At 54.8% G+C, this 14,996-nt stretch overlaps 1 protein-coding gene across 1 annotated transcript in view; it reads left to right on the top strand.

Moving 5' to 3' along the window:
- DGAT2 (diacylglycerol O-acyltransferase 2) overlaps nt 1-12,911 on the top strand; it is a 32,323-nt gene extending 19,412 nt beyond the window's left edge. Inside the window, exons 3-8 of the mRNA XM_028517459.2 lie at nt 947-1,054; nt 1,449-1,519; nt 7,577-7,781; nt 8,395-8,569; nt 9,829-10,031; nt 11,714-12,911. Coding sequence (XP_028373260.1) covers nt 947-1,054; nt 1,449-1,519; nt 7,577-7,781; nt 8,395-8,569; nt 9,829-10,031; nt 11,714-11,868 — 917 coding nt within the window. The 3' untranslated portion in view covers nt 11,869-12,911. The remainder of the gene's footprint in view (nt 1-946; nt 1,055-1,448; nt 1,520-7,576; nt 7,782-8,394; nt 8,570-9,828; nt 10,032-11,713) is intronic.
- Nucleotides 12,912-14,996: the final 2,085 nt, after the last annotated feature.

Below are 14,996 nucleotides of genomic sequence, written 5' to 3'. Positions count from 1 at the left end.
GGAGACGTCCATGTGGGAGGGCAGCGTCACATGGAGAGCAGAGCTTCTGAAGGCCAGGGAGAAACTGGAAAGGGAGAAGCCTACGGAGGGCATCTAGGGGCCAGCTGTGAGGTAAGCCAGGCCTGGCATGGACCTTCCTTCCTCTCTGGGCCGGCTTATTCATCCTTATGGCCAGCAGGCCCAGAACAAAGTGACCACGTGGAAGTTGACCCCAGGGAGTCTTCTAAGTATCCTGCTGGATTTTTTTTTTTTTTTTTTGGCGGGATGCTGATGGGCTCTGGGCTTTGGCCTGGGGCCCTGGCTCTCGTTGTTGGAAGTGGCCAGCCCCCCTCCCGGGCAGGAACCCTTCCCTCTCAGGTCCCTCCAGTGGCAGTCTGCAGCTTCTAGCTTTTGGTGCATTACTAAAGCCTGCTGCAGATTATGGTTTGAATTCTGGCTCTGCCACTATCTTGCAGGGTGACCTTGGGCAAGTTACCCCCTCCCAGAGCCACAGTGTTCTCGTCTCTAAACTGGTGTAAAGGTAACCCCACCTCACGCTGAGGCAGTGGCTCAGCCCGTGTCCTGGGACGTGGAGGCACTTAGTAGGTCCCTCCCCTCGTCTGCAGTGTCTGTGCCAGGCACTGCGGGGGAGAGGACTGGTAAGGAGGGGACAGAATAACAGCTTAAAGGACAGCTTCACAAGAAGCTGAAGTCTGCCTTCTCCTATACCGTTGCCCAGACAACATGGAGCCCGTGTGCCCCTTAGTGCCAGCCCATGGAGCCTCGGAGATGAGGTTCATCTCTGTGAGTCTGCTCCTCCCCAGGTTGTGCCCATGGCCTTGGTTGTGCCTAGCTTACTGCCATAGTAAACGCTCACTTGGTCACTCGATAAGCCTCTGCCCAGGGAAGGCCGAGGCCCACGCAGGGAGGACAGCGCCTGACCTGTGGCCTTTTGCCTGCCCACCAGGAGTGGCCTGTACCGTCATCCTCATGTACACATTCTGCACCGATTGCTGGCTTATTGCTGTGCTCTACTTCACCTGGCTGGCGTTTGACTGGAACACGCCCAAGAAAGGTAAGGGCATGGGTCTCCTGCCCCACTGCCTCACCCTCGGAACCTTCCCTCTTACACAAGCTGAGGTTTCTTATCACGGGTGTTGCCTCCTTTTACTTAATACCTATTATGTGAAACACCTCGGGCTAGAACAGGGAGTGGTTGGGGTGGGGGATCTAAAACCACTGCTAGGGGCACCGTCCTGGTCCTTGCAGGAGCTCACCCTCAGCCGAGGGTTTGTCTAACGTGAGGGAACAAACGTGGGCAGGGGCCCAGTGGGAAGGGGGAGAAGATGCCGCCTAGGGTGACAGTCGCCCACCTCAGGGTTCCATGCTGCCTCTGTCTGTCTTTGTACCCAAACGTCACCCTCCCCCATTCCCACTCCTTCCCAACACTGTATTTTGTTCTCTGGAAGGTGGCAGGAGGTCAGAGTGGGTCCGAAACTGGGCTGTGTGGCGCTACTTTCGAGACTACTTTCCCATTCAGGTAAAGCTTTGTGGGTATTATCTTGGGAGGGTGGGAATGGCTGGGAGATCCGAATTCAAGCTTAACCTGCCCAACCACAGTGACCACCCATGCTGAGTTGAACCATGTGGTGTCTTCCACTCTGAGCATCTGTTTATACTTTCCCAATTTATGCAGGATTTGAGCGATTTATGGCACATATCATGCCATACCAAGCAAAGAGAAAAATCAGACTTGGGGGGAAACACACTAGTATTTCAGCCAAAAGGGTTAACACAGAGTGTGGTGGTTGAGTTTCATCGTTAGTTCTGAGCTTCCTGGCAGCCAAGGCAAAAGGGGAAACATGATAGTTGTTGGTTCTTGTTTTGGGAAAGGAAGAAGCAAGAAGCTTACTATCTCCTTGGGGAAATAAGACTTCATCTAGCATTTGAATCGAAACGATGTTTCAGACACTGAGGTTCTGAGCGATCCGAGGAGTGGGTGCAGCAGCAGATGTTTGGCCGCCGTGTGTCTGCCTTTCGGTGAATGTTAAAGGCAGAACTTAAAATGTGAGGGCATTTATCAAGAGAAATAATTAAGCAGCCTCAGTTCACCTGGCCTGAACCCAGAATTTCACTGAACCAAGTATAACAGTCAGTGTGAGGGGCTTCCTTTCCTTCGGAAGCTCTTACAGAAATAACACCACTCTCCACCAGTCGCAGGTGGGTCACTGGTGGTCATGGCCGTGGGAATTAAGGCCCAGGAAATTTGATGTGCAGCAAAAGAAGGGTGGGGCCCTAGTTGCTGAAGTGCTTGGGGAAGGTGTCTGGGGGAGGTGCTCCTGCAACTCCACCCTCAAGACGGCAGCACCGAAGAGGCAGGGAAGCAGTGGGAGCACAGGCACCTGAGTGTGCGGAGAAGCCTCTGGACAGGGAGGGTCTCCATTTATTGGGAGACTGCTAGGAGCCAGCAGTTTCCGCAAGGAGTCTCCTGTAAGGGGTACTAACTTTACCCCCTGTTTGTTTGTTTGTTTTTTCCCCCAATGATAAGACAAAGTTTATTTAGAAAGTTATAGAGGTAGTAGGAGTGAGCCAGTGGGGCTGCGGAGGCTCAGAAAACAAGTTTCAGAGGCAGAAGAAGGGCCTTTGGGGTTTAGGAGAGAGAAAGGCAAAGGTGATGCGCCTGGTGGGAAGAGGAGCGGGAGGGGCGAGCTCGGGTGTGCTCCTCAGAGGGAGAGCGCCAACTGTATACCTTTTAGACAAAAGAGGAAAGGGCAGGTCAGAGTGGCAGAGCTGACTGAGGCTAGTGGTGGGTAGACTCCAAATGCTGTCTGGCCTCTAAGCCTGGGCCCTTCCCACCACAGCACTCTGCCTCCCCGTGCAGCAGGGCCTTGGGAAATAAGCTTGGACAGGCACTCGGGCTTCCCGCCACTGCCTTGGAGGATGGAGGCAGGAAGAGCCCGGCCTGACCCTGGGTGAGGCACCGTCCCTGCCAGGGTTCAGTCTTCTTGCATGCAACAAGTTTAGACCAAGCTGGTCTCTGGGTTTCCATTCTGATGCACCATCAGCCGCTCAGGGACCTACACACCAGTCTTCTGAGCGCCCACCATCTCTTTTCTCTGGGCCAACCTCCAGGTCCTGACGGAATAAATGGTGGCGTGGTCTGGCTTTAGTCTCATCTCCATCCCCCTGCCTGTGGTCCGCAAGCTAGCTTGGCAAGGCAGAGGCATCTGGACCCCTGTACATTTGGGTGACACTTGTGGATTGTGGATAATTCTGTCAGAATCCTGCAGGGGAAAGACCTGTCAGGCCAGCTCAGCCAGCACCCCAGCCCTGGCACACCCTAGCTGCTGAGGGAACCCAGCAGAAAGCAGTGGGGTTTCAGAGTGGTGGCAGCCTGTGAGTGTGAAAGTGTGCATGACACAGGGTGGTGTATGTTTGCTGTTCTGAGTCAGTGACTGAGACATCCTGGCGTGCTGCCTGGGGGAGGTGGCTGGGTGACCCCCCCATTCCTTCACTGCACCCAGTATAGTGGAGTCCCCACAACCAGTTCCTTCTGCCCACCCCAGCCTGAGACCATGTTTTCCAGAACCTTCAGGGTCAGGGTTCTCATTCCTCCCTTCTGCTGACCCCATCTCTCCCTCTGGAGGAATTCAGGGCTATTGTTGTGGGGAGGATGTTGCATCATAGGACCCAACCCTTTCATTCTGGAGGTGAGGAAACCGTCCCAAAGAAGGGCAGGGACCAATACAGGTTGCACAGCGAGTCCGTGCCAGCGCTGGTACTGGAATCCAGGCTTGAGGTTCTTTCCCCTGAATTCCTACCGCCCATTTCTCTGAGGGAGGCTCACTCAGTCCCAGGTTTCCCCATCAGACTGAGCCCCGCCTCTCTCTGCTTTGCTGTTGGAGACCTGGCTTGAGTTCTTGCTCTGTCACTCTGTTCCCTGAGCATCAGTCACTGCTCCCTGTGCAGGGCTGGACATGGGGACACAGGACAGTCAGCCCTGGTCGCTGCCCTCACAGGAGCTCACTGTCTAATGGATCCTGCTAGACTCCATCACTCTCTGCCCACGGGACCACAGGTGCACTTTATCAGGCTCTCCGAACCGTGTTAGTCTCGTGTGCAAAGTGGAGCTGTGCCTGTGATAGAAAGTGGTGAACCATGGTTCATTGTCAGGAACTGTGGGCTCTGTTCCCTCTACTGGGGCCCTCTCCTCAAGGGCCAGGCCCCAGTGCTCAGAGTGGCCTGCCCCACAGGGGCCTCCTCAAGTCCGTCAGCCCCCTTATCCCAGAAGACGGTGAGCCGGTGGCTGCGGTCAGACTGGAACAGGCAGAGGTCCTGCCCCACTGATCTTTGCCCATCTGCAAGAACCAAAGCAAAACGCAGTGTCCCTTATCACACCTCTGTTCCAAACAGTCAGCTGGGAGTTAGAAACGAGACAGGTTTGGGTTGGCTCTGGGAGGCCCCTGGGCATGAGGACTGAAGCCACACCGGGCTTCTGGCGGGCTAGAACATTGAGTCTCAACCTGGCCTTTGCTCTTGCCTGCTGGTGACCTTGTCCAGGCTCCTCTTCTGCCATGAGGGCTGACGCTCTGTGGAGAGCCGTGTATTAACCTCCTGTCTCACCCCCTGTTCCCAGCCTCTTGCCAGTGGTTGTGTAATGATCCTTAGCTATACCCACTACCCGCAGCTGCCTGCCCCTGTGTTAGCAGCAACCACCTAGACTGCTGGCCTTCCCCAGCAGTGTCTGGGTCTAGGAAGGATTTTTGGAGAGGACACAATGAAAGATTCTGAGCTTAGAGTCCTCTGTTTGTCCATCTGCATCAATTCATGACAGGCCTACTGAGGCCCAGAACAGAGGGGCTACCCCAAGTTCACAAAGCCAGTCAGTGTCAGGGCTGGCACAAGAACCCAGGCTGTTCGCTTCAGGACACCCCCGCATCCCTGCCACTGGGTTCTGCTGTGTGAGCCCTGCGAGTCTCTGCTCTGCTTTGGAGTTTCCCTCTCTGTGGTGCCAGGGTGGCACGCGCCTATCTGAGTACCTTCCCTGTCCTGAGAGGCAGAGTGTGAGGAGTGACTTGCCAGGAATGTGTCCCAGGCTCACATGAGCCAGTAGGCCTGGCCTGGCCACCCCCTTGGACCGAGACTTCATTCTGGGAAACAGGGCTCGCAAGCGCAGGCTTGTCAACAGAGCCTTTATTAGAGGCGTCCTTCCTCCTCTCTCCAGGTTGGACACTCGGTCCAGCCCTGAGGGGAGAAGAGTGTGGGACAAAGACAGGTCACATCTGTGTCAGACGCCTGCATGCTTCTCGGCACCGCACCGACACCAAGGGCCGTCAGTTTGCACCATGTGCCAAGGCACCTCATTTAACCAAATGTCCCACCAGACAGAGGCTCGGGGGAGGGGAGAAGTGATTTAAAGAGCCGGCAGGGCTTCCACTAGATGACACACGGACAACCCAGGCCCTGGGAAAAGCGCAGCTGGGTGTCCTCACGAGGGGTGGAGAGTGTTTCCCTGGGTCCCCCAGGAGAGCAGCAGCTCTGTCCTCTGGGCCTCGGTGTCCACCTCGTCATGGAAGGAACGGCCTAGAGCAGAGCGCCTCCAGTCCACTCTGTGCTTCGGGCTCCCTGGCCCAGCCACACGGTCAGGATCAAGTTTCCAGTGCGGTACTGGCTGCTTGAGCTCTTACCTCAGCGCCTGCCTTTTCTGTGGAAACTGGCACAGGTGCTTTTTCCTTTCTGGCTCTGCTGAGCGTTAACATGGTGGGCAGCTCTGCTCTTTAGGGGGCAAAGTCTCAGAACGACCACCTTGCAAAGCTCAACAAGCTGGGCTCCCATGGGACCCTCCCACTGCCCCCACCCCCTGAGCCACAGATCAAGCTGCTGCCGCTCCCCATTTACGTAGCTGTCCGCTAAGAGTTGGTTTGGTTTTTGAGCAGCTGTAATCTGCCTGCCAAAGACAAAGTGGGAGAAAGAGTGAGAATATCTCCAGCAACAGAGAGTGGCGCTCAGCAGGGCTCGCTCACCCTTGCACATGCCGGCAGTCACAGAGCGGCCCCTGCTTCCATCCCCTCCGGCCTCCGTGGGGTGGCAGTGTCCCCAGGCCATCCCCCGCCACCCCTCACCCCCAGCCGAGCACAGTGTCCTTCCCTCAGCCAGGCGGTTCCACACCTGGGCTCACGGAGAACTCGGGCTCTTCAGGTCCTGCCGATGGCCAGTGGTTCTGGCACCAGTGCGTGGAAGTGGGCACTTTCAAACTCTGCAGGCGGCTGTGCCGACATCTCCTCTTTAGAGAGTCAGAGAAGCCCACGGGACCAAACTATTCACATTCCTGGACCTAGGAACTGTATTTGTAGAAGTTCGTCTCAAGAAAATAATCAGTTATGTGGACAAAACAAAGTGTTCATGGAGGCATTATTTCTGAGGGAAATTTTGGAAGCTTCTTGAAGGTCCAGCAGTCGGGATTTGATTACAGCTCCATTACCTGTAGCACAGCCGTGTGAGAGAATGACACAGCCATGAGAAGACATACGGCCGAGGACTTCGATAAGGAAAAATAGATAGGATATGATAATGCTTGGTAGGAAATTACATAGAAATGGTGTCAGCCACATGACCTCTATTTTGTGTGTGTATTTGAGTAGAAAAAGGACTCAGCACATTGGAGGGTTTAGCTGGATGATGGTATGATAGGTGCTTTTGACTTCCTTATCTTTTTCTTTTCATTTTTTTTAAAATTTTCTGTATTTTGAAAATTCTCTGTGATTATTCATTATTTTTCGAATCAGAAAAAAACGTGATGTTTTTCTGAACAAAATACCGGCACTCTCCACCCCTCTCAGTATCCTCGCTCTGTCCTATGTGTTGTGATGTGGGGCAGGCGCCTCTCGGGCTCAGGGTTCAGGGAGGGAAACTTTGCACCAGCCACCCACCCTCTAACCCTAACACCAGGACGGGGATGGGCTCCGAGGGAGCCAATCATTCTTCAGAGCGTTCCCGGACAGCTTAGTTGAAAGTACCACAGGTCAGCTGCCCAGCTGCACAGCTGACTCCCTCCCCCTCCTCCCCCATCGCTGGCACCAGGGCTGTTGCTTGCCCTTGTCCTTCCTGTATCAGAGCCTGAGCTGAACCCGACTGCCTGGAAGGAAGTTTCCATTCCAGCTAGCTGCACCATCCCTTCCCTGGCCAGACTAAGGGGTTTGGACTCAATCCCAATGGGAACTAGAGAGTTACGGGGATGGCACTGGGTTTTAGAATAGTCACTCCAGCTGCAGTGAGGAGGACAGGCCCAGAGCGGGGAAAGACAGGAGGCTGGCAGAGTACAAATAAGAGGACCTGGTGTGTTTGGCTAAAGAAATAAGGGGTTCAAGGGAGAAAGTTTCCCACCCCCTTCCCAGGGACTCGCAGTCCAGATGGCAACTGGCCAGCATGTGGCACTGTGGCCTCAGTGATGAAAGTCTGAGGTCAGGTGTGGAGAGTCGCTCCAGCCTTGAGGCCCAGAGTCCCAGAGGGTATGGCCAACCCAGCCTCTCCACCATCTGGGTGTGCCCTAGACCCCTCTTCTAGCCAATTTCTTCTCACCTGAGTGTTCTCCCTGCAGCTGGTGAAGACTCACAACCTACTGACCAGCAGGAACTACATCCTGGGATACCATCCCCATGGCATCATGGGCCTGGGTGCCTTCTGCAACTTCAGCACAGAGGCCACGGAAGTGAGCAAGAAGTTCCCTGGCATAAGGCCCTACCTGGCCACGCTGGCCGGCAACTTCCGGATGCCAGTGCTGAGGGAGTACCTGATGTCTGGAGGTGAGAGTCCATCTCTGCTTATCCTCACTGGGCTCCATGGCCAAGGCCCGGGCCTCCCCACTGAGCAAGGTGACAGACTCATTTGGAAACCAGTGCACCACACCATTCCTGCGCCGAGAGGGGCTCCTGCCGCAGGCGCGGGGTCAGGGCGGAGCAGGAGGGCTGTTCATGAGGTCTTTGGGATTCACCTTGGATAGCATCTCCCCTAGGAAGCCTTCTCTGGCTACTTTTCTGGGTGCCCCAGCCCCTGTGCTGTCCTCTGAACAACCCGATTGTTGTCTATGGCTCTGTCATTATCCCCCGGCCTGTGACCCCCAGCAGCCTGATTCATGGGGCTTCCCAGCACCTGGCACCAGCCTGGCAGAGTCAAGACCTCAGACAGTATTTGCCAAATGACTAAGTTACCCAAACAGCCTTGTGTCATTATCCCCATTTTTCAGATAAGTAAGCCGAGGCTCGGAAAGAGGACAGATTACGTAGGGCCATGCAACTTCTAAGTGGCTGGGTTAGTCTGGGGTCCAAGTCCAGGGCTCTCTTGTGTCTTCATGGCTGTGCAGGTCAGGCCATGCTCGCAGGGGCAGCCCTGACTGTGTGTCCCCTCCACCCCCCCCAGGCATCTGCCCTGTGAACCGGGACACCATAGACTACCTGCTGTCAAAGAATGGGACTGGCAATGCCGTCATCATCGTCGTGGGGGGCGCGGCCGAGTCCCTGAGCTCCAGGCCAGGCAAGAATGCCGTCACCCTGCGCAGCCGCAAGGGCTTTGTGAAACTGGCGCTGCGACACGGGTAGGTGCCTCCTTGCGCGCACACATGTGCACACGCATACACACTCGCCCGAAGCCTTGCCCGGAGGCAGGGCCCAGACCCCAGACCCCAGACCCCAGGAAGGCACAGATGAGAGTTCACCGTCCTAGGTGGGGCAGGGGAGGTTGGAAAGCCAAGTTTGGTGTCCGATTGGGACAAAGGAGCAGCCTGTGTGCCCTGAGCCCTCACAGGTGGGCTGCGAGGCCGGGCTCAGATGTGGGACAGTGCCCTGGGGCCAGAAACATGTCGTGCTGCCAGGAGAACAAGAGACCAGAAGTGCAGCTGGCATGCCCGGAAACCTCAGGGAAGGCTTCCTGGAGGGCCAGTACTAAGGACAGGCGGGGAAGAGCTGGGCAGCTTGGATTTCCTAGAAAACCAGAGGCACGTTCTGTGCTGGCGCCTGTTCAGCACATTCCAAATGGCAAAGCAATGCATGCACTTATAAGTCCCCCTTGATTCCCAGCAGTCCTGCAGGTGCCAATGGCCCCGTTTCCCATGGGGGAAAACCGAGTGGGGCTGAGTGGCCCAGGAGGGGTCACACTGTAAAAGGAAGAGCAAGCTCTTTGGACTCCAGGTCCAGTGTTTTCTTTCCATATCCGGGCTCTGGGCCACCCCCAAAGGACAGCCTTGGGGTGACAGACCTCCAGCAACAGTGACATGCTGAAGTAGGAGAGGCGACCGCCTGCAGTCACACACAAGTTAGGGATGGCACTAGCCATGTAGGTCCTGCCCAGCCCTCCTCTCTGCATCCTCAGAACCTCCTCTCAGGCTCCAGAAGAGGCTGCTCTTCAGGGCCCAGCCCTGTGCCAGGCACTGGGGACAGTCAGACCCCGTTCTTGCATTCAGGGTAGGGGGAAGTGGGGAAGGATGGACAGCGACAACCCAGCACGCTGAAGGCTGTGGTGTGGGACTGAGAGAGGCCTGGGTTGGAGGCGGGGTGGGGAGAGCTCCCCAGCGGAGGCAGGCCCTGCGGGGTAAGAGAGAGCAGGCATTCAGGGGCAGGGCTTCACCCTCCCCCTTGCCTAGCAGTCCCAGAGCCCTGACATGCTCCCGAGTTACTAACTAGGGGCAGAGGACCCTTCTAAACCTGATAGTGAGGGGACACATGGTATGGGGCCCCCAGGGGGTTCTGCTACAGCCCTGAGGGAGGGGAGCTTGGCTGGGGCCCAAACCTCTAGGGCTGACAGGAGGAACTGAAGCCAGCGACTGGGGTGTGACAGACCTCGACCTGTTCCTTCCAGAGCCGACCTGGTCCCCACCTACTCCTTCGGAGAGAATGAGGTCTACAAGCAGGTGATCTTTGAGGAGGGCTCCTGGGGCCACTGGGTCCAGAAGAAGTTCCAGAAGTACATTGGCTTCGCCCCGTGCATCTTCCATGGCCGAGGCCTCTTCTCCTCAGACACCTGGGGACTGGTGCCCTACTCCAAGCCCATCACCACTGTCGGTGAGCCTCCCTTCCTGAAGACCCTGAACTTGGGGTGCCACAGCTGGTTAGTGGTAGGGTTAGGATTCCAGTCCAGGCCCCCTGGCTCTGATGTCTGTGCTGTAGACCACGAGGACGTGCTGGGTGCTGCTGTATGGGAGCTGGTGGCGAAGGGGCGGGCAGGGTAACAGGGTGCGTGGTTTCATCACTGTGAGCCAAGCTGAGCTGGGTGAGAAAACAAGACCCAACAAACAGTCCTGCGTTTGCAGCACCCAGGAGTCTGTCAGGAAGATCCTGTTACAGCAAAGGTCAATGGAGGTATGAGCAGGATGTGGGGGATGCTCTGGGGGGTCACAGAGGACCCCAGGGAGGAGGTGACTCATACTGTTAGCTAAATAGGAGTTATCCAGCAAAAGAGGTGGAGCAGGGTAGAGTGTCTGTCAGAAACAATGGCCTAAGTGAAGTTCCTACTATAGCGAGACTGTAGATTTTTGAGGAACAGAAAGAAAAAAATCAATGTGACTGATGCGTAGTCCTGTGAAAAGTGTAGCAAAAATGCTGCATTTAGCCTCAGCAATGTTGTTTTGGGTTTATCTGGGACCATCTAGAGGATTCCAAAGAATCATCTCTTGTAGGTGTGTGTGTGTGTGCACACGCGCGCACACTAATGGTTCACAAGCTGGAGACCACACCGGAGCAAGTGGGCCACAAGCCGTGGACTTCAGGGGCAAAGCTAACGTAGATACTTTGAATGTCGGAGCCAGGTATTCTGTTTGGTACTTTACAGAAGGAACGACTTCCTGCATCTTAGGTCACATGACCCAGAGTCACCCTGGACTCCCCTTATCCACGAATCCCATACCAGGCCTGGTCTCTGTGTGGCAGCAGACGTGTTTGGGCCCAGGGACTGCCAGGCAGGGGCAGGGCCTGTGGGCATTGTAGGATGGGCTGTTCCCCTTCGGAATGGAAGGCTGCTTGAGGGTTTGGAGAGGGAAGGTTCAGATTTGCATTTCAAAGTGGTCCTTGTGGATTAGGAAGGGCAACAGTGGAAGCCCCAAGACGGGTCCAGAGGCTTTTGCAGTAGCTGGTGGCTGGAGTCAAGAGAAGGGCCATGGAGATGGAATGAGAACTTGAGAGAAACTTCAGTAATGTCTCTGACAGGACGTGATGATGAGCTGGGTGTGGAGAGGAAACAGCATTAGGAAATGAAACAGTGCACAGACGTCTGAATGTTGGTTTCCTCCTTCCTCTTCTGCTCTTGTCACAATTCTCAAAGCAAATCATGATTTTATAGAATCCGTAGCAAAGGCCCCTAAGGAAGGATCCCCTGTGGTAGGTGAGGAAACTGAGGCTCAGAGAGGCGAGGAGACTTGCCTAGGGCAGGGCAGAAGCAGAGCCATTCCCTGGTCCCCCAGCTCTTGAAGGAGCTCCCAGCCGGGTGCAGTGGGTGCAGCCAGAGTTCATCCCACTCCCTGCCTAGTGGCTCTGTGGCCTTGGGCAGGTCCCTTGCCATGCCACTGGGCCTCAGTCTTATCATCTGTAGAAGGGACAACACGAGGCGTAACATGTTCAGCACAGTTACAGTCCCGGGCACGTGGTTGGCACCTCGCACTGGGCCACTGCCGTCCACATCCTGGTAAATACCCGGGGAGGGTGGGCCGAGTGGCACCGACTAACCGGAGGCCTCTGCTCCATCCCTGCAGTGGGCGAGCCCATCACCATTCCCAAGCTGGAGCACCCCACCCAGCAGGACATCGACCTGTACCACGCCATGTACATGGAGGCCCTGGTGAAGCTCTTCGACAATCACAAGACCAGCTTTGGCCTCCCGGAGACCGAGGTCCTGGAGGTGAACTGAGCCAGCCCGCGGGCCAGCGGCCGGGCAGCCGGCTGCACCTCGCATTCTACCAAGTTCTCCAGTGCTTTTTGTTCTGTAAATTTGGAAGTGTCATGGGTGTCTGTGGGTTATTTAAAAGAAATTATAATAATTTTGTTAAACCATTACATACTAGGTCTTTTTTAAGAAGGAAAAAGTGACTGTTTCAAGCTCTTTCACTTCCAGTTGTTCCTGTTTTAGGTGGTGGCTAAGACCTCTTGGCCTGTAGGGTTTCTCAACCACCCCCTCTGTGCCCTTCCCTGAAATTACAGAGAAAGCTCAGTCCTGCTAGACTGGGGAGGAAGGACAGCCCTTAGAGACTCAGGCCAGTGCGATCATTTGCTCGTTGCCCCGGGAGGACGAGGAGCAGAAGCCGCTTTGAACACAACACCTCTGTTCCGAGATACCTTGACTCGACTGCAGGGCGAGTCCCTCTTGCCACAGGGGAGCCTCGAAGGGCACAATTGTCCCTTTCTGGAAGAGTGCATTGATGAGCATCCAGACTGTTGCAGCCTGGCCCTCCTTTCTGCCACTTCCCACACCCCCAGTCTTTCACAGCTGAGCCTGGGCTGGCCTTCGGGGAGATGACAGGGGTGGTGATGATCCTGTGTTGGGGAACAGTGCTGTTCCAGACACACCGTCTCTTGGATTATCCAGCTACCATGTCCTGGTTGGAGTGATTGCTTTTCCACAGGGGGCTGATGATGTGGACCCAGCACAGAGCCAGCCTTGGCCTGAATCCTGTACTTTGCAGTGGCCTCCGTTTGCTTAACCCACACCTCCGAGAGTGGGTGTGAGGAAGGGGGCCCTCTTCCTGTTCACAGAGGAGCTGGGACCTCTGAGCATCAGACTGGTTTCAGGATAGAAGGCCCCCAAATGCAAGCCTCACATCTATGTGCCTTTTTGAGAGGAGGGAGGAAACTCAGCCCCTTCTGTATGTGTTCTGTGTTCTCTTGATGAGATCATTGTACCATGTCAGACTTTTGTATATTCCTAAACAAATAAATAAAATGAGTGTCCTCTGAGTTCTTGCTGGGGCTACATCTGCATCTTGCCACTGACACTTGGGGATACCACGGCCCCCAGTCAGGCTACCTGCCAAGCCTTCTCCCCCTTCCTCCTTTGGCTGACGTGGCCCTGTGTGGTGTATTATCTATCACTGTGTAACAAATTATTCCAACACTTAGTGGCTTCAAACAACACTTCACAACTTCACAACTGTTCACAACTTCTGAGAATGTGTAGTCGAGGTCTGGCTTAGCTGGGCCCTCTGCTTTGAGGGTCTCGCACAAGGCTGCAGCCTCTCGAGGCTTGACTGGGGGAGGATCCACTTGAAGGTCATTCATGCGCTCACAGGCAGGATTCACTTCCTCACTGGCTGGTGACCAGAGGCCATTCTCAGTTCCTTGCCATGTGGGCCTTTCCACGGAACATCTCACAGCACGGCAGCTGGCTCATCAAGGACAGGAAACAAGATGAGCCAAAAAACAGTATAGACAGAAGTCACAGTCTTTTATGACCTAATTTGGAAGTGATCACCTGTCACCATTGCCATATTCTCTTCATCAGGTGCAGACCATCAGGTCCAGGTCACACTCAAGAGAATTATAGGTAGAGTGACTACCAGGAGGCAGGGGTCCTTGGAGCCCCTTGCAGCCACCTACCACATGTGCAAAAGGGCTGCTGTCCAGCTGTAAGGTCCTGGAGAGGCTGAGCTGTAAAGTTCCTTGTGGATCACTCAAACTGTGTTCCTTGTGCCTGGCCTGTTATACCACGAAGAGGGGACCTGGCCTGCTGTCCCTGTAGTGCTTTCATACCACACCTAGGTCCTACAGCTCTGTTCTGATTCCATTCAGTTCAATGACTACTAAGTACCTGGGAACCCTTCCCAGCTGAGCCTAAGGGACCTCATTCCAACTTTCCCACTGTATAAAGGCCTGTCCTTGCCATTCATGTACCGCAGGGACTGCTCTTCTCTTTTAGAAGCTGTGAGTGGGCTCCTGAAGAGCTGAAACAAACATTGGAATCTACTGTGGGTAGGGTGGTCAGACCTGTGACAGAGATGCCCCTAGCCCAACCTGGGGGCCTCATTGAACTGGAACCCTAATACCTGAGCTGGGACACAAAAGGTGACTGGAAATTTGCCAGGAAGGAGCTGAAGAAGGGTAGAGCAGAAAGTGCAGGTGGAGGAGATAGTGCTGCTGATTTGAACGGCAGAGGTGGCGGTAGAGAGGTGTGCAGAGGTCTACAGTGAGGCTTCGCTGGGAAGGGTGGGAGCTGGCTCTTCCTGAGTCCCAGGGCAGGAGGGCAGGGCAGGGAAAGGAGATGCCTTGAAGGGGCCCATAGAGGCTGAATTCTGTAGCACCATGCCGGCCTCAGGCCACAGAGCTCCAGTCAGAGGACAGAAGATTGAATAGTTGTACACTTGGGAAGTCCAACCATCTCTGCCTAAGGAAACGACAATAACCAGGTCCCAAATGTGGGAGGAGTCACCTCACCTAGCGTGTGATGTATGTCTAGTAGCAGCCTGTGCAGAGCAGAGGCCAGCTCCGCTCTAAGTTATGTGTGGAGAAATCTAGGTAAATTCTGTGAACTTTGCCTTGGGTTGGGAGTTGTTACCTTGGGAGAGAGAACTGGACTTTCTTTCTCTCAAAGGTGGGTCAGAAGACCTACCTTTGAACAGAGTGTGGCTGCCTTCTCAGCCTGAAGGTTAGTTCCATGATTCTGCTTGTGGTTCCCAGTTATGGCCACTAGGGGGAAGTAAAGATGGTCTTGAGGCAAATCCCACACAGCCTCCTAAGCTTTCTGTTCACATTTTGACACTTACTCAGTGCCCTGAGCTAGAAGCTAGAGATAATAAAATCACAGACTCACAGGAGCTCAGAGCTAGACAGGAATTTAGCATTTATCTAGAACAACTCCTCTTCATCTGGGAAACTTTACACAGAAAGGCAAGCAACTTGCCTCTAATCACACAGCAAATCAACCTTTACCTCAGGCCTCCTCTTGACAGGGAGTGAGGGGCTTCCACATTGAAGGTCCCTGTTCTCAGGTGTTTGTAGTGTAATAAGGGGGGCAGTAAGGTAAAGCACCCATCTTCCTAAAAACCA

This window comes from Phyllostomus discolor, chromosome 6 (genome assembly GCF_004126475.2).
Source record: "Phyllostomus discolor isolate MPI-MPIP mPhyDis1 chromosome 6, mPhyDis1.pri.v3, whole genome shotgun sequence".
Classification (NCBI taxonomy): domain Eukaryota; kingdom Metazoa; phylum Chordata; class Mammalia; order Chiroptera; family Phyllostomidae; genus Phyllostomus; species Phyllostomus discolor.
This window is presented reverse-complemented; position numbering and strand designations above follow the sequence as displayed.